At 55.8% G+C, this 13820-nt stretch overlaps 7 protein-coding genes across 7 annotated transcripts; 3 read left to right on the top strand and 4 right to left on the bottom strand.

Annotated features, from left to right (window-relative positions):
- Positions 1–77: 77 nt before the first annotated feature.
- IWZ02DRAFT_429367 (uncharacterized protein) lies at positions 78–2737 on the bottom strand (the record flags this gene model as incomplete). Its single annotated transcript, XM_066765983.1, has 2 exons — positions 78–1970; positions 2027–2737. The coding sequence occupies 2 exons, from the start codon at positions 2735–2737 to the stop codon at positions 78–80; spliced, it is 2604 nt and encodes an 867-aa protein (XP_066627319.1).
- Positions 2738–2863: 126 nt separating this feature from the next.
- Positions 2864–3534, bottom strand: IWZ02DRAFT_24776 (uncharacterized protein). The gene is made up of 2 exons (XM_066763137.1): positions 3042–3534; positions 2864–2898 (listed from the first exon to the last, which is right to left on the bottom strand). Exon 1 carries the CDS (start codon positions 3400–3402, stop codon positions 3133–3135), a length of 270 nt encoding a protein of 89 aa, XP_066627318.1. The 5' UTR covers positions 3403–3534; the 3' UTR covers positions 2864–2898; positions 3042–3132.
- Positions 3535–3944: 410 nt separating this feature from the next.
- IWZ02DRAFT_440028 (uncharacterized protein) lies at positions 3945–4698 on the top strand. Its single transcript, XM_066766808.1, has one exon. The coding sequence runs from the start codon at positions 3964–3966 to the stop codon at positions 4426–4428; it is 465 nt and encodes a 154-aa protein (XP_066627317.1). The 5' UTR covers positions 3945–3963; the 3' UTR covers positions 4429–4698.
- A 1633-nt stretch (positions 4699–6331) lies between these two features.
- IWZ02DRAFT_24704 (ATP-dependent RNA helicase dbp10) lies at positions 6332–9387 on the bottom strand. The gene has a single exon (XM_066763129.1). The coding sequence runs from the start codon at positions 9217–9219 to the stop codon at positions 6427–6429; it is 2793 nt and encodes a 930-aa protein (XP_066627316.1). The 5' UTR covers positions 9220–9387; the 3' UTR covers positions 6332–6426.
- A 1-nt stretch (position 9388) lies between these two features.
- Positions 9389–10575, top strand: IWZ02DRAFT_24705 (replication factor A2). The gene is made up of 4 exons (XM_066763130.1): positions 9389–9502; positions 9561–9679; positions 9727–9831; positions 9884–10575. Exons 1-4 carry the CDS (start codon positions 9499–9501, stop codon positions 10484–10486), a joined length of 831 nt encoding a protein of 276 aa, XP_066627315.1. The 5' UTR covers positions 9389–9498; the 3' UTR covers positions 10487–10575.
- Positions 10576–10601: 26 nt separating this feature from the next.
- On the bottom strand, positions 10602–11376 carry IWZ02DRAFT_504913 (uncharacterized protein; the record flags this gene model as incomplete). Its single annotated transcript, XM_066770369.1, has 5 exons — positions 10602–10679; positions 10730–10875; positions 10969–11064; positions 11116–11222; positions 11282–11376. 5 exons carry the CDS (start codon positions 11374–11376, stop codon positions 10602–10604), a joined length of 522 nt encoding a protein of 173 aa, XP_066627314.1.
- A 255-nt stretch (positions 11377–11631) lies between these two features.
- IWZ02DRAFT_440018 (complex I intermediate-associated protein 30-domain-containing protein) lies at positions 11632–13168 on the top strand. The gene is made up of 6 exons (XM_066766807.1): positions 11632–11703; positions 11753–11813; positions 11870–12047; positions 12103–12349; positions 12412–12688; positions 12741–13168. Exons 1-6 carry the CDS (start codon positions 11660–11662, stop codon positions 12861–12863), a joined length of 930 nt encoding a protein of 309 aa, XP_066627313.1. The 5' UTR covers positions 11632–11659; the 3' UTR covers positions 12864–13168.
- Positions 13169–13820: the final 652 nt, after the last annotated feature.

Here is a 13820-nt window from a genome sequence, read left to right as displayed (position 1 = left end):
TATGGTGATGGTGATGGTGATGGTGATGGTGACGATGGTGATAGGAAGAGGTAGTGCATGTCAATGCAGGGACAACATCACCCACTCAACACATCTCTAATGTTCAACTTCCTTCTCTTGCCGCCTTCTTCTCTCTCCCGCTCTCTGTCACTCTCTCTTTCCCTCTCTCTTTCTCTGTCCCTCTCCCTCTCCCTCTCCCTCTCCCTCTCCCTCTCCCTCTCCCTCTCCCTCTCCCTCTCCCTCTCCCTCTCCCTCTCCCTCTCCCTCTCCCTCTCCCTCTCCCTCTCCCTCTCCCTCTCCCACCCTTCGACATCTCTCCCCGACCTCCCCGCGCGGTCTGCAAAAGCCACCGGCGTCTGCACCCCCTGATCGCGGGTCCGTCCGCCGGGCGTGACGCGTCCACTGTTACTGGGCAGCGGCTCGAGCAACACGTCGCGGCTCGCACTGCCGATGCTCATGCCGCCACTGGTGGCCGCGGTGCCGGCATCGTGTCGTGCAAAGTAGCTGCTTGCGCGGTAGAGCGACGCCGGCGGCGTGGGGCCGTGGCTCGATTCAGCGCCGCCGCCGTGGACGTGGCTCTGCTGCTGCTGCTGCTGCTGCTGCTGATAGTGATGATGTGATAATGACCCAGCTGTGTGGTGCTGATGTCCTGCTGCCGCCGCCGTAGAGCTCGAGCTGCGGCCGTAGAATGAGGGCGATGGCAAGGCAGAGGATGGCTGCGCGTGCATTTGCACCTGTCCGCCACCACCGCCTCCTCCTCCACTGCCACTGAAGTAGCGCGGTTCACTATAGTGATATGGATCGCGGTGTGGTCGAGCAGAACCTTCGTATGCGCTCCGGAGAGATGGAAGTGTGCCCCCGCCGCCGCTACCGCCCGTAATTTGATATTGCTCCGGTGCTGATCCGCTACTAGACCAGCTGGAAGGGCGGAACCGAGGAGCTGTAGCTGATGAACTTGAAGATTGGTGCTGTTGTGTGAAGGATGGGTGCGAGGGTGCTGGGGTGGGCATTGACGGAGCGGGTAATGAGGAGCTCATTGCTTGAAAGCTAAAGTATGACGAATAAGGTGAAGAGGGTTGTGAAACCGTAGCCAGGGGAGATGCCTGTAGGTCGCGTGTTTCGTATGAGGTCGGAAAGGGATATTCGGAAGAGGTAGGGGTGCGGGCAGCTGCGCCTTGTGGCGTGTGGTGGTGCGCCGAGACGAGCGAATGATTCGGAGTCGCAAGGAGAGGAGTAGGGCGATGTTCGGGAGTCTGAGACTGCGGACTCTGTGGCGGATATGGTGGAAGGGTGAGGGAAACGAAGTATATGGTGGATTTTGCGAGACGTATGTTGACCTGAATATCGCGAGGCCCAATGAAGAGAGCCTTGAAGCGGCAGGTGAAGATGCGGTTACTGTATGGCCGGCTGAGTCGTTCGAGGTCATCGTCTTCCACTGACTGCAGCATCTCGTGCTCCTGAGGAGCGAATATTGGCGCAAGATAGGCGGGCTCGACTCGGTCTCGTTCTTCCCGGAGCTCACTGCGGAGTCGTTGGAACATGTCCAAGGGATTTGCTTCGATCAAGTCGGCCAGCTCGAAGTCTTGCATGTCTCTTCGACCAAAGAGATTGTCAAAGGCGGGATTCGTCTTGATGATGCGGAGGTCCAGGTTTAGAAGCGCGATTGGCGTGACCATGTATGGCCTTGGGGAAGGAGGTGCTGGGTATTGGGCTACACGTCTCTCGGAGAGGGGACTCGGTGCCGGACGCGTTCCTGAGAAGCGGCTACCTGTCGGCAAGCCTGAAATTCTACGATTAGCTCTGAGCGGTCGAATTGGCTCGGGTCTTGCAAGTGCCGACACGATCCCTGAGATGGCCGATTGCTCACTCGTTGAAGCAGAGGTTTCCAGCTCATGTTGACTGGAACTGCCGTGTACGTCTCGAAGCCGTGGTCGTCCTCGTTTCTTGTGTTGAACGTCGAAGCAAGTGGCCTGCGATGGGTAGCTACGTTAGCAATGAAAGACACAGCATCGTCGGGTACTCGCACCTCTTTCCCAGAAGCCACGCAGCGCATGCACGGCCGTTGAACATCGCAACTCAGGTGGGCCCGTTTGCAATTGACACAGGCCGAGGCAACATGGGCCTTGTTTCGGCGAGCAGTCTTTTGGTTTCGAAGGGGAATCTGACCGGCGAAAGCTGCGTCCTGGGGAACAGAAGCAAGCGTTGGTCCACCATAGCCAGAGCCGAAACCAGCAGTCCTTGCAAGAGACTGGTAGTCGAATGGGCCCATCTGGGGCGCTCGTGGCTCTGCAAGCATTGAAGCGGTGGGGAGTCTTTCCTGAATTGCCAGATTTCGCGGGTCCTGTGGCGGATCACTTGTATTGGTCGCTGTAGGTTCCCGTTGACTTTGATGAATCCTCCTTGGTTGTAGCTCCACTTGGCGAGGCTCGAGCCTACCCGACAAACGGTTTCCAGGATCTTCTGATGCAGGCCCCTGGGGACGCGGGTGCTCATGCTGCTCTGGGAAGCGGTCGAATTTTTCCTTCTGCTGGAGATGCGTTCTCGCGCGTGGTGGTGGTGATGGCGGCTTGTCGGACATGGGAGGGGACGGGTAACTCTGCTGCAGTTCGGATGCGGCAGAATTGGGTCCGTATGAGGCTTCCCCACGGCCGCTCGGGCTCAGTATCCCGTAATGCTGGAGGTGTCCAATGGACGGCGCGACAAAGCTCGAACAAGGAGGTAGCTCCAGTACATGCATAGCGCCAATGGGCCAGGAACACAGCGAATGACTTTTTGCGCCTTGTAGGTGGGCGCGCTCTGTTTACCACGCGGCTATAGTGGAGTGGGTCAGTGGTCCTGGTCGGGGTTGTTTGATGACCATGTATGCGGTGGATTAAGAGTTATGTAGCTCGAGCACGTCTTTTACGGGGCGGTTCCCTGTCAGTCGTATGTCTTGGAGATTTGCTGGCGAGTAGCACAAGAGGTATTTGGGGGAGGGAAAAAAATAAAAAGACGTCCCAGACATGCAGTACGCAGGAGAATAGATGGGGGGTGGGCAATACCTGGAATGACGACAATCCTGGGCGTTTGAGGCGGGCAGGGCCCTGGCACGCTCGCAAGCTCCTCCTCTTATTTTTTGTTTTTCTTTTGCTCTCAGCTTGTGCAGGTAATGACTGACGGATGATGTGCCGGGAAGGGCTCGAGCAAAAAGAAAAGGCACACAGGCCCCCGAGGAACGGACCTTAGAGTTGCATCAAAGGCAAGTTCTGCACATGGGACGTGGTGCGGGCCCCACGAGGACCAAGGGGCAGCGAGCCGGGGAGTGGCTGTCAGCGACGGGGGCAGGGCAAGCCAGTAAAAGTAGAAGAAGAAACAACAAAAACGAGAGCAAACAAGAAGAGACCCTGTCCAAGTGGTGATCATGGCAATAAGAGAAGGCGAGAGATCGGCTTGGGCGCTCTGCGGATTAGGTGCTTAGATCTCCCCTTCTAGATCCTAGTTGACAGTTGCATAATTGGACGACGACCGTGCCACGAGGCCCGTTGCCGGGTCGGTTCACAGCCGTGGGGAGGAGGAGGAGGAGGAGTGTGAGGTGCATTGCGGCGCGGCGCGAGACGGGGCATGGGGGGGGGGGAAAGGGTGGAGCTTGGTGGGCGACAGCTTTCGCTCCGGCTGATCATGGTGTCGGTCAAGCGGGCGCAAGCAAGCAAGCAAGCAAGCAAGCATTGATCAGATCGAGGGCGTGCTCGAGCAAATCTGGCAGTTGTTGGAGCAGCCGCAGGCGTTCAGGCAGACCGTCTGGGCGTGGCAGGCAGTTGGGCGGGCGGGCGCTGACACAGCCGTGGTTGCTCACGTTGAAGCGTGCCTAAAAGGGGGGAGGGGCGGCGGCCAGGGGCGTGCTTGGCTCGAGGTCAGCTCCAATAGTTGGCGGTGGCATCAGGAAGGCGTTCGTTTCTTTTGATGTTGCGAGCATGGAGATTGCGAATGTGGCTTTTCTCACAGACAAGGCCCTGCAGCGAGTGGTATTGGAGAAGGGTCGGTCTCCTTCTGTTTGTGGTCCAGCTTTTCTCCACGCTGTCACGGCGACTGCAGATCTCGTTCGACTCAGCAGCTTTGCTTCTTCCCGAGGCCCCACCGTCAACGATTCCATGCTGCAGTGCGGATGAGGCTTGGGCTTGGGCCGGGGCATGGTGGAGATGGACGGTTTTGGGCCAAGCGGCGGCAATTGGTCACAAGAAGCAAGCCGATGCACGCAGGGGAGCCGTGACGAATGGAGCGTCATGTCATGTGGGTGAGGTGGGTGCCCTCGGTCAGCGTCCATGGCCGCGTTCCGAGTCCATCCCAACGAAGCAATCAAAGTCCCGGAGCAGATGCCATGGCTTGCGCATACAACGGCTTCTAGCTTGGGGCCTGGGCCACGATCGTCCTGAGCGAGAGTCGGCGGGCTAAAATGGCTGCGTTGACGGCGGGAGGGTGCATCCGGTCGTTGAGCGTAGTAGGGCTGCTTCTCGTCGTCCGTCTGTGCTTTCATTTTTCTTGTTCCTCGTGGTGTCGGTCTACGCAACGCTTGTGTGGAGGCTGTAATCCTTCAAGGGTGCCAGACGACTCATGATTGAGGCTCTGTTGTTTTGTCGAGTGTGGACGCCCAGATTATGCTTGGAACAAGAGGAGTGCTTTTTCTCTCTCTCTCTCTCTCTCTCTCTCTCGCTCTCGCTCGCTGTTGGACAGAGGGGTTGAGCGCATAAGCGACGGACTTGGGTTGTGGTTGTCAGGAAAGACGGAGCGCCTCCCTCCCTAGCGAGTGGGAGATGTGGCGCCGGCCGGCAGCGTGGCAATTATTCTCCTCCCTCTGGATGCCGTTCCAATGAAGGGACATGTGGTCGAGGTTGATTAATCTCCATTTGGACAGAGAGAGTGGGTGAGTTGCACTTGCATTTGCTTTGCATTGCATTAGCATTGCCGCCGGAGCCCGCACCCTGGCCCACACAGTCCATGTCCTTGTCATTATCCTTGCCCTTGTCGTCATCCTTGTCCCTGTCGTCTTCGCCGCCGTCCTGGTCCTTGTTGGCCATGCGTTGGAGATGCTGATTCAGCTCACAATGCTTTTCTGTACGTATGCACATGTAAGTTGCCTCTTCACGCCCTCAGCACGACGCCCACCCCGAATGCCTCCCTCGTCTACGCGTCGTCGTCATGGCTCGAGGCTACCGTACGGTACCAGCTATCGAAGGGCTGGGGGAGACCAACCTAAAGGATGGATCCACCCCATGTGGACCAAAAATAAAGAGCAATGAATCGCTTCCTGTCGTCATCTCCGAAGTCGTTTGAATCTCCAGCGGCTCGGGCGCTTGCGGCTGATCCACCATGGCGTCCGTCGACCCGTCGCATGATGTCTCCCTGGGTTGTCGAGCACAGCACACCCCCGCCCCCCCCCCCCGCCCCCCCCCCCCCACAGACCCAGAAGCCGGCAGACTGCCGATCCTACACCAACACCAACTACTATAAAAAAAAAAAAAAAAAAAAAAAAAAATTTGCACGCAGCCAGCCTCTTGTCACACGCTGTCTTCTCTTTCCGAAATTTGGTGGCTGTCAATTGTCGCTCTGTATGTCTGTCTCTTTCCTCCCGCCCGAGTGGGAACTGTGCGCTGCGCGTGCTCGCCCATGCGCCAAGCCGTCATCCTGCAATGGATGATGGCTGGCTGCGGAGAATAAAATGAAATCTCACAGGCAGGCAGTCCAGAGGGCGAAAGGGCAGCTCCGCCGACGCGTAGCCGAGACCATGCTCTGGCCCAAACCTCCGTCCCCATTTCCTCATGTGGCACAGCAGCATGCCGCTGCCCTCGCCGTGGAAGTATCGCCGCCGCCCGCCCTTCATTATATCTGTTCCCTCTTGGTCTCCGTCTCTTCCTTCGACTTGGACAATGTCCAAATAACAGCTGATGTAGCTTGCTTACCTGGGCCACCATCCCGGTCCCTCCATGCTCCGACCGACCCTCATTTCTCTTCGTCTTTCTCGATTCGTTCCCGGGCCGCTGCTCAGCTGCCTCGTCTAGGTACCTACCCACTCAAACACCCCCCCCCCCCCCCCCCCCCCCCCCCCCCCTTTCGGACCATTGATGGCAAGCTACGTATAGATGCAGCAGCAGCAGCAGCAGCAGCAGCAGCAGCAACAAGGGTACTAGGAGGCCACTCCGACATCACGAACCCTCTGCTCGGGTTACAGCCGAGGTGGACAATATTAGGAAGAGGTGCGTAAGCTCTGATTCGAACCGGCAGATCGACAATGTATTCGCTGCCTTTGACCGTTACCATCCTAATCAAGAAGACGCTTTGCTTCCCTTCCCCTCATCCTTGACCTGCCTGCCATGCACCACCGCTCAACCGCAAGTACCCGCTGCCCACCACCTCCATTACATGCTTTCCCCAGTGCCCGCTTCCCCCACGCGCTTAGAATTTCCGCTTCTTCGATGGTCTCGCGTTCTTCGCCTTCCTTCTCTCCTGAAGCGCCCGCGACTTGCGCACATCTTCCACGCCCTTGAGCTCACTCTTGGCCCCCACGCCGTCCCTGAACCGCCCAATGCGCTTCTCCTTGGCCTCGTCGACTCTCTTCTTGCGCTCCTTGTAGTCGTCGCGGTACTTGTCCGCCTCCTTGGGTGCCTTGATCATCTTATGCTTGAACCGCCTTCCACCACCACCAGCCGCATCGCCAGGCCCCTGGAACGACGTCGACGACGACTCCATTTCGCCCGAGCGCTGCATGCGGCCGACCTTGTTCGTCTTCTTCCACGCCTCAAAGCGCCCCGAGCGGAAGCTGGCCGGAATCTTTTGCCCGCTCTCGCCAACAATCATCTTGGCGCCCTTGCTGCCGTCCTCGTCGTTGGCCCGCGCAACGTACTTTTTGCTCTTCTTGTCCCACCGCACCCCGCGCGGCCGGCTCGCCTCGCCGAACCCGCGCGCTTCGTCCTGACCCAGGTCCATGGCCGCGCCTCGTGCTTCTTCTACAAACGTGCCTGCACCTTTGCCCCCGAACTTGTCGGCCCCTCCGCTGTGAACTCCGTATCCGCGCGACTCTGCCAGATTGAGCGTCTTCGGTGTGTATGACATGAAGTGCTCCGGGTCCTGCCAGGCGGCCGCCGACACGGCCTTTTTCTTGTCTGACTGGGGGTTGGAAAAGGTGATTTCCAGCTCGTCTTCCGACGCCGATGCCATGTCTACATCAACGTCTGCGTCGCCAAAGGCATCGTCCATGTCGTCGTCGCTTGCGTTCTCTCCGTCTTCGTTGTTGCCCGTCTTCCTGAGTGACATGTCGTGTGATGGCTCAGCCGCTTGCTGGCGCCGCCGTGGTTCAATCTTTGCTCGCCTTTGGCGCATGACTTCGGCCGCCTCTTCGGCCTGGCCCCTTTTGCCAATTTCAAAAATAGTTTCAGCAGGCCGGAAGCCACTGATACGAGCAAGCATCTTTTCTCTCTCCACCTCTGCCTTGTCGACCTCGTCGTTGAAGAGCATATTGAGCTCCGAGACTGCCTCGGACGAAGTAATCTCCTTGGCCCGTTTGGCGCTCTCGCTCGATGCTGAGTTGCGCGTGCGCATGTAGAGCTTCTCGCCCTTTGCGGCAACAGTGCGCAGATTTGCCAGGTCGGCGTCCTCGTCGAGCAATTTGTTTACCCACTCGCAGCCCTGCGACAACTTATCGCGGACGAAGCCTCCGACCACCACATCGTTAGCGAAGCTAACTGGTTCGTCCGTCCGGCCCACGACCAGCTTGCGGCTCAGGAACAGCTGCAGGTCGATGAGGTACGGCATGTCCGAGTCGCGCACCAAGCTGTAGGCCCAACCCTTGCGGCCTGCACGCGCCGTGCGGCCGACGCGGTGCACAAAGATTTTGGGCTGCGCCGGGAAATCGTAGTTGATGACATTGGCAAGCATGGGCATGTCAATACCACGCGCAGCTACGTCGGTCACAACGAGAATGTTTGTCAAACCGGAGCGGAACTCGTTGACTTGGATTTTGCGCGCAGTTTGATCAAGCGAACCGTAGACGTGTGAAACGGCATAGCCCGAGGCAAGCAGCAGCTGCGTCAGATACTCAACATGGTGTTTGGTGGCGGCGAAGATAATAGTCGAGTGCTCGGTGGGCGAATCGGTAGCGCTGGGGGCGTCCGAGTCGCGCTTGCGCTTCTTGCTTTTTGAATCGCTCTTCTTTTCTTTTGCCTTTTTGGCGGCTTCAGTCTCGCCAAGCGGGATTTTGATCACGTCGGACAGAATGTGAATCAGTGCTCCCTCTTTCTCTGCACTCTTGACCGTAAAAAATGCGCTCTCAAGATCAGGAGAAACCTTGCTTTCTGCGTCCAGGCGGACTAGTTTCGGTTCCTGCAGGCCGGCTCTCGCAAATTCAACAAGGGACTTGGGAAGTGTGGCGGAAAACAAGAGCGTTTGTCGGGAGGCTGGGAGCGCGTGGAGAATCTCAGCTAGTTGCGTTGCGAAACCCATTTCGAATAGGCGATCTGCTTCGTCGAAAACAATGTACTGGATCGACGAAAGATCCAAATCCATCTCTACCTTCAAATGCAGAAAACGCCCAGGCGTGGCGATGATGATGTCTGGGTTGGTTGCCATGGAAGAAAACTGGTCCTCGAGGCTGTCACCGCCGACAAGGAGGATAGTTCTCAAATCTGTACCGCGTCCTAGCTCTTTCACGACCTTGAGGGTCTGTAGCGCCAGTTCACGAGAAGGCGACATGATGATTGCTCTCGCGCCAACCTTTGCGCTGTGTTTTTTCAGCTTCTCAAGCATAGGCACGACGAAAGCGGCCGTCTTTCCCGAACCAGTTCTTGCCATACCCACGACATCCTGGCCTTCCAACACCAGGGGAATAGTCTTTCTCTGAATGGGAGTTGGGACCGAAAATCCTTTCCTTGTGATGGCTTTCAGCAGGTTGGCGTTCAGGCCCATGGCCTGGAATCCACCGCCCTTTTTCACTGTTCTGCCCTTGAGATTCGAGGCCTTGCGGTTCGCCGCCGCCATCTGGTCTGCAATAAACGCCTCATCGTCGCTATTGTCTTCGCCTGCACCTCCCAGATTCAATTCTGCTTCAATGTCGGCGAGGTCGTCTTTGCTTGACTTGTTTTTCCTCCGAAGAGCGGCAGCTTCGAAGTCGCCGTCGCTCACGTCGCCGAGCAGGTTTTTCGAAATGTCGAATTCGTTTTCGGACAGCGCCGGAGAAACATGGCGGTGAGGCATTCTGTGGTCGGTTTTCAAAGGGTTTGGAGGCCGGCTGTGCTGCGCGGCAGTGTGGTGTGCAGAGTCCCAACGCCTGGGAGAATAATTCTGGCAGAGGACACCCCGAAATCTTGGCAAACTAACGACTCGCGCTTATCGATAAGAGACTGACTGCCTAATTTGCAGGGAATCGCGTTCACCAGCCGCGGGCGCGTTTGCGCGTCGGCGGGATTCGTGTTGACTGGACATTTCGACGGGATCCGCACCAACTGATCTCCAACCTCATCGCCACCCTTCAAAATGGGTATGCATACACTGCAATCTTTTGGATTCTTCGAGATGACACGGCTAATCTCACCCAGACTACGGAAACAACTACGGTAACTACTCCACCACCTCTTACGGCGCTCAAGGCGGTGCCGGTGGTGGAGGCTTCATGCCACCTGATGGCAGCCAAGGAAGTCCTGGAAGCGCGTCCAAGGTAGGATGCTCTGTACTCACCGTCTCGTCATTACTGATCTTCTCCAGGGCTACGCAAAGGACACCCTCAGACCAGTCACAATCAAGCAAATCAACGATGCACACAACACCCACGAGTCCGAGTTCACCATCGACGGCCAAGGCATATCGCAGGTAGAGGCAGACACAGCAGGATACTCCGGGAACTTAGACTGAGGATGTACAGATCACCTTCGTTGGACAGATCCGCAACATCTCGCAACAAAGCACAAACATAACCTACAAGTTCGACGACGGCACCGGCACGGTTGAGGTCAAGCAGTGGATCGACTCGGACGCCGAGAACCCACTCGAGTCGGTCGATAATAAACTTACAGAGAATGCGTACGCTCGTGTCTTCGGCAAGCTGCGCATTTATGGCAGCAAGCGCCACGTTGGTGGCCACATTGTCCGCCCCCTCTCCGATTACAACGAAGTCCAGTACCACCTGCTGGAAGCGACAGCCGTACACCTGTTCTTCACGAGAGGTGTGCCTGGAGGAGATGCAAAGCCTGTCCAAAATGCCAACGGCGATGCGGGTGGTGACCACCCAATGGGCGGATACGACGCAGGCGGTCCGGATATTCGCCATCTCAGCAGGGACGCACAGAGGGTGGTGCAGATTATGCGAACAGCGCCGCAGAGCAGCGAGGGCTTGCACATGCAGGAAATTGCGGCGAGGACGCGCCTGGACATGGCCGACGTTGCAAAGGCGGGTGACGAGCTGCTGGGGGCTGGCGTAATCTACACGACCGTTGATGACACGACCTGGGCGATGCTTGACGTTTGATTTCATTATCTACGACGACTTGGAGAGGCATTGCTTTATAGCTATGCACGCGGTATGAGTATGTGAAAAATGATTGGGGGGATCGTCGATTGATGGGAGCTTACGAGGCGGCAGCTCATCTATTCGCTTTTGCGTTAGTGGATAGAAACAATATGCAGGCTGCAACAATGGCTATTGCCACAACGGTGAAGACCTGTTTTGACCGTGAGTCACAAAGGATTCTTGTTTGGGGAGAAGTCTCACCGTTTGTGTCTTCCATCCTGACTGCACCAAGGCACGTCTTGTACTGTATCGAGTTACGGTGTGGATGTAATTCGCCATGCCTGACGCAAGACATGCTAGAGACAACAGCCAAAAGATGATTCCAAATGGCAGTGCCATCCGCTTCTCTAAGAGAAGTGTCAGTGAGAAAACTCGAGGTTCAGACCCGGCCTGGAGAGAAGTTGGAAGACGGAATGTCTTGTTCAACTCACGTGACATACCGAAATCAGATGGCTCGTTCTTGACATGGAAACTGATGACTATGGCGACCGACACGATGGCCATATATATAGAGAGTCGGAGCCATGAGAGGAATGCTTGATGTTCATGTCAGACTCGGGCCAGAGAAGAAGCAGGTGCAACCATACTCCGTTCATTCGCACAATGGTCTCTGGCGTCCGACGTGTTGTTTGCAAACAACAGAGGTCCACATATCGGGCGTTCTGTAAAGACGAATCGATCGTAGTTGTTATCTCTTGAAAATGTCCGTTGTATTAGCTTGCTGGCTCCCCAATATTGCGCCGTGCCACTCACTGGTTAATTATGACGGGCTTTGTCGGCAAAACGTGGTAAAATGGATTGTACGGCTCGTGCAACAAATCTTCATCTGTGTACTGAACGGTTGTCATCTTGAAGGAAAGCTCCGGCCTCAATGATGCTGGATTTTGGTGAGTTGGGAGAACGAAAGCGGTCTGCTTCGAGATGGTGACAACGGATGGGGCAGACCGCAAATGGAATTATGTAAAATATATCTTCTATGATTGGCTTGCAAGAGCCAACCAGCCGGAAAACTTGGTTTTCTTTGACTATAGAGGCTAGCGTCACTGGCCCAAGCGCCTGCCCAATATCATCAGAGTTTACATCATTGTCCCGTGTTGCACTCGAACAACAACACATCAACAACTCATCGAAATGATGCCTTTTGCTGAAGCATTGCCCATATTTGGTGGCGAGCTGTATGTTTAAACTCAGAAGATATGGAGCAGACTTGCTGAATCATCACAGCGCTTGGAATTCATCGGACTGGACGTCGAGCGACGATCGTGTCCGAGGTGGGCGCTCTGTTGTGAGTTACACAGGATCGTTGGCTTGCCTCTGACTTGAGAATAACTATCACGCCAGTCTCATCTTGGAACTTCGCCTCCAAACGACGTCGCCCGGTTTTACGGTCATCTCGACATCAAGACGCTCGGAGGTGCGGGCTTTGCTAGTCAGCGCACAGTGGGCGAGGATCGGACTTGGAATCTTGAAGGCTATGACGGAATCCAAATTGAAGTCGTCAAGAATGCCGATACCGATGGTAAAGAAAGCTCGGAATCAATTTCAATGGCTATTCTACTAATCTCAAGATTCAGACAAGAAATACACATTCAACATCAAGAACCAACTCCTTCCTCGGGATCCGGATACTGGACGGGAGCAATCAACTATCTCATACGAATTTGACTTTGATATCACAGAGCTCAGTGTCGAACACAACCAGACAGTCGCACTTTTTATCCCCTGGAAAGAATTCCGAGCCACCTACAGGGGCCGCGAGGATCATGACGCGCCGAAAATCGACTTGAAAAACATCAAGAGATTCGGCATAATGATAAGAAGGTCAGTGTTGCATCATTATGATCATTTTGTATATTGCTTTTTCATACTGAATTGAGGTCCAGCTTCTTCGGTGGGCAAGATGGTGACTTTTCTCTCCTCCTGAAGTCCATTGCGGCAGTCAAAGTCAAGCATGAAGATCGCCCAAGTGCAGCCTCGGGATCTGACTACGCACATGAAGGTGCGCACGTCGGAGAGATTCCGAGTTCCGATCCCGAGAGGCAAGTGGAGGTTCTGGAAGTGCAGCCTGCTGGAGACAGCAAGTGCATGAGCCCACCCGATCGTGACCTCGAGAAGCAGGAGAAAGCCCTCTACAGTAGTGACGTATCATCAGGAGACAAGGTGCGTGATCCCAGAGCCAATTACCTAATTCCTGCTAAGCGACTGTCAAAAGAAAACCTTGGATGGGCAAGCTCCGTCTGTCGCCAGAGCCACCCCGTCGATGTACAAAGTATTGTACGTCGTCGGCGCCTTGATACTGGCGCTGTGGGTTCTTCACCCGGGCATCTGCAAGTAGGAAATGCTCGTGCACGCCGACGCCTCTACTCGTGCTCGTGCTTCTTTTTGCTTACTTTCAGGCCCTCGTGGGATCGACGTTGCAGGACAGGGGAAGCTTGCACATGGCGAAGTGTTCCAATGAGAAGGGAAAAAGCACTTTGCGTGCAGCGCACTGGAGAGTGGCGCTCGGAGCGTGTCAAAAGAAAACAAGCGGTTCGCTTCGCTTGCAGAATCCTTCGGGAAGAAGCAAGCCTGGCGAATTTGTTAGTGAAAAGTGATCACTACTTTAGCTAATCGGAAATTTCGTTTGGGATGCTACCCTACATGTTGCGCTTTAGTCTGGTGTTGCCATCCAGTCCTCCAAGTTGGAGATGCCGATGCTAACCGTTCCTGATACTCCCCAAGCCAGATCTGGTGATGCTCATGCTCGAAGCCTTGAGAACAAAAGCAACCTGAAGCAGCCTGCTCAATGGCGCAAGTCTAACGCCCTAGGTGGCTGCTGGGAAATCCCGTTCGACTTCCACTGGCCCGAGCCCATGCCGCCCACCCACGAGAATCTTGGACGCAACGACTGTCAGGTCTTTGGCAGACGGAAGGCTGGAGTTTCGCCAGGCAAGAGCCGCCGGCGATGGCTGAGACAGGGGTTCCGTATGACTTGTACAAGGCGGTCACGAGAGTTCTCTCGTCAATCAACCTCAGAAAGGCATCCGGCAACATGCATTTCCGGGTTTTAGGGAAATTTGAGATGCGGTAATCTCGGCTCTTCCAGGCAGTGATCCCAAGGAGCGGTGACAACGAGCGACACAAGCAAGAGGGCTCGAATCGGAGTGTGAAGCAGCCGAAGCACTGTACCCGTGAGAGTGTCCTGGCATAATCGCCAAGCCCAGGCGGCAGACTCACGCAGAGGAGGTGTGCTAGCAGTGCCACATCCCATGTCAGCGGAGTTGTTCATCGAGACCGAACACCGGGTCACTGG

Source organism: Phyllosticta citriasiana (assembly GCF_038021145.1).
Source record: "Phyllosticta citriasiana strain CBS 120426 chromosome Unknown IWZ02scaffold_1, whole genome shotgun sequence".
Classification (NCBI taxonomy): Eukaryota; Fungi; Ascomycota; class Dothideomycetes; order Botryosphaeriales; family Phyllostictaceae; genus Phyllosticta; species Phyllosticta citriasiana.
The sequence above is the reverse complement of the archived record's forward strand: the minus strand, read 5'-3'. Positions and strand labels throughout refer to the sequence as shown.

Excerpts from the sequence above, each read along its gene's own strand:
- IWZ02DRAFT_440028 (XM_066766808.1), top strand. The coding sequence starts at position 3,964 with ATGTGGCTTTTCTCACAGACAAGGCCCTGCAGCGAGTGGTATTGGAGA.
- IWZ02DRAFT_440018 (XM_066766807.1), top strand. The coding sequence starts at position 11,660 with ATGATGCCTTTTGCTGAAGCATTGCCCATATTTGGTGGCGAGCT. Across the intron at positions 11,704-11,752 it reads CCCATATTTGGTGGCGAGCT|CGCTTGGAATTCATCGGACT; the intron begins GTATGTTTAAAC and ends GAATCATCACAG. Across the intron at positions 12,048-12,102 it reads CAAGAATGCCGATACCGATG|ACAAGAAATACACATTCAAC; the intron begins GTAAAGAAAGCT and ends CTCAAGATTCAG.
- IWZ02DRAFT_24705 (XM_066763130.1), top strand. Across the intron at positions 9,680-9,726 it reads GTCCTGGAAGCGCGTCCAAG|GGCTACGCAAAGGACACCCT; the intron begins GTAGGATGCTCT and ends GATCTTCTCCAG. Across the intron at positions 9,832-9,883 it reads ACGGCCAAGGCATATCGCAG|ATCACCTTCGTTGGACAGAT; the intron begins GTAGAGGCAGAC and ends GAGGATGTACAG.
- IWZ02DRAFT_24704 (XM_066763129.1), bottom strand. The coding sequence starts at position 9,219 with ATGCCTCACCGCCATGTTTCTCCGGCGCTGTCCGAAAACGAATTCGAC.
- IWZ02DRAFT_24776 (XM_066763137.1), bottom strand. The coding sequence starts at position 3,402 with ATGATCACCACTTGGACAGGGTCTCTTCTTGTTTGCTCTCGTTTTTGT.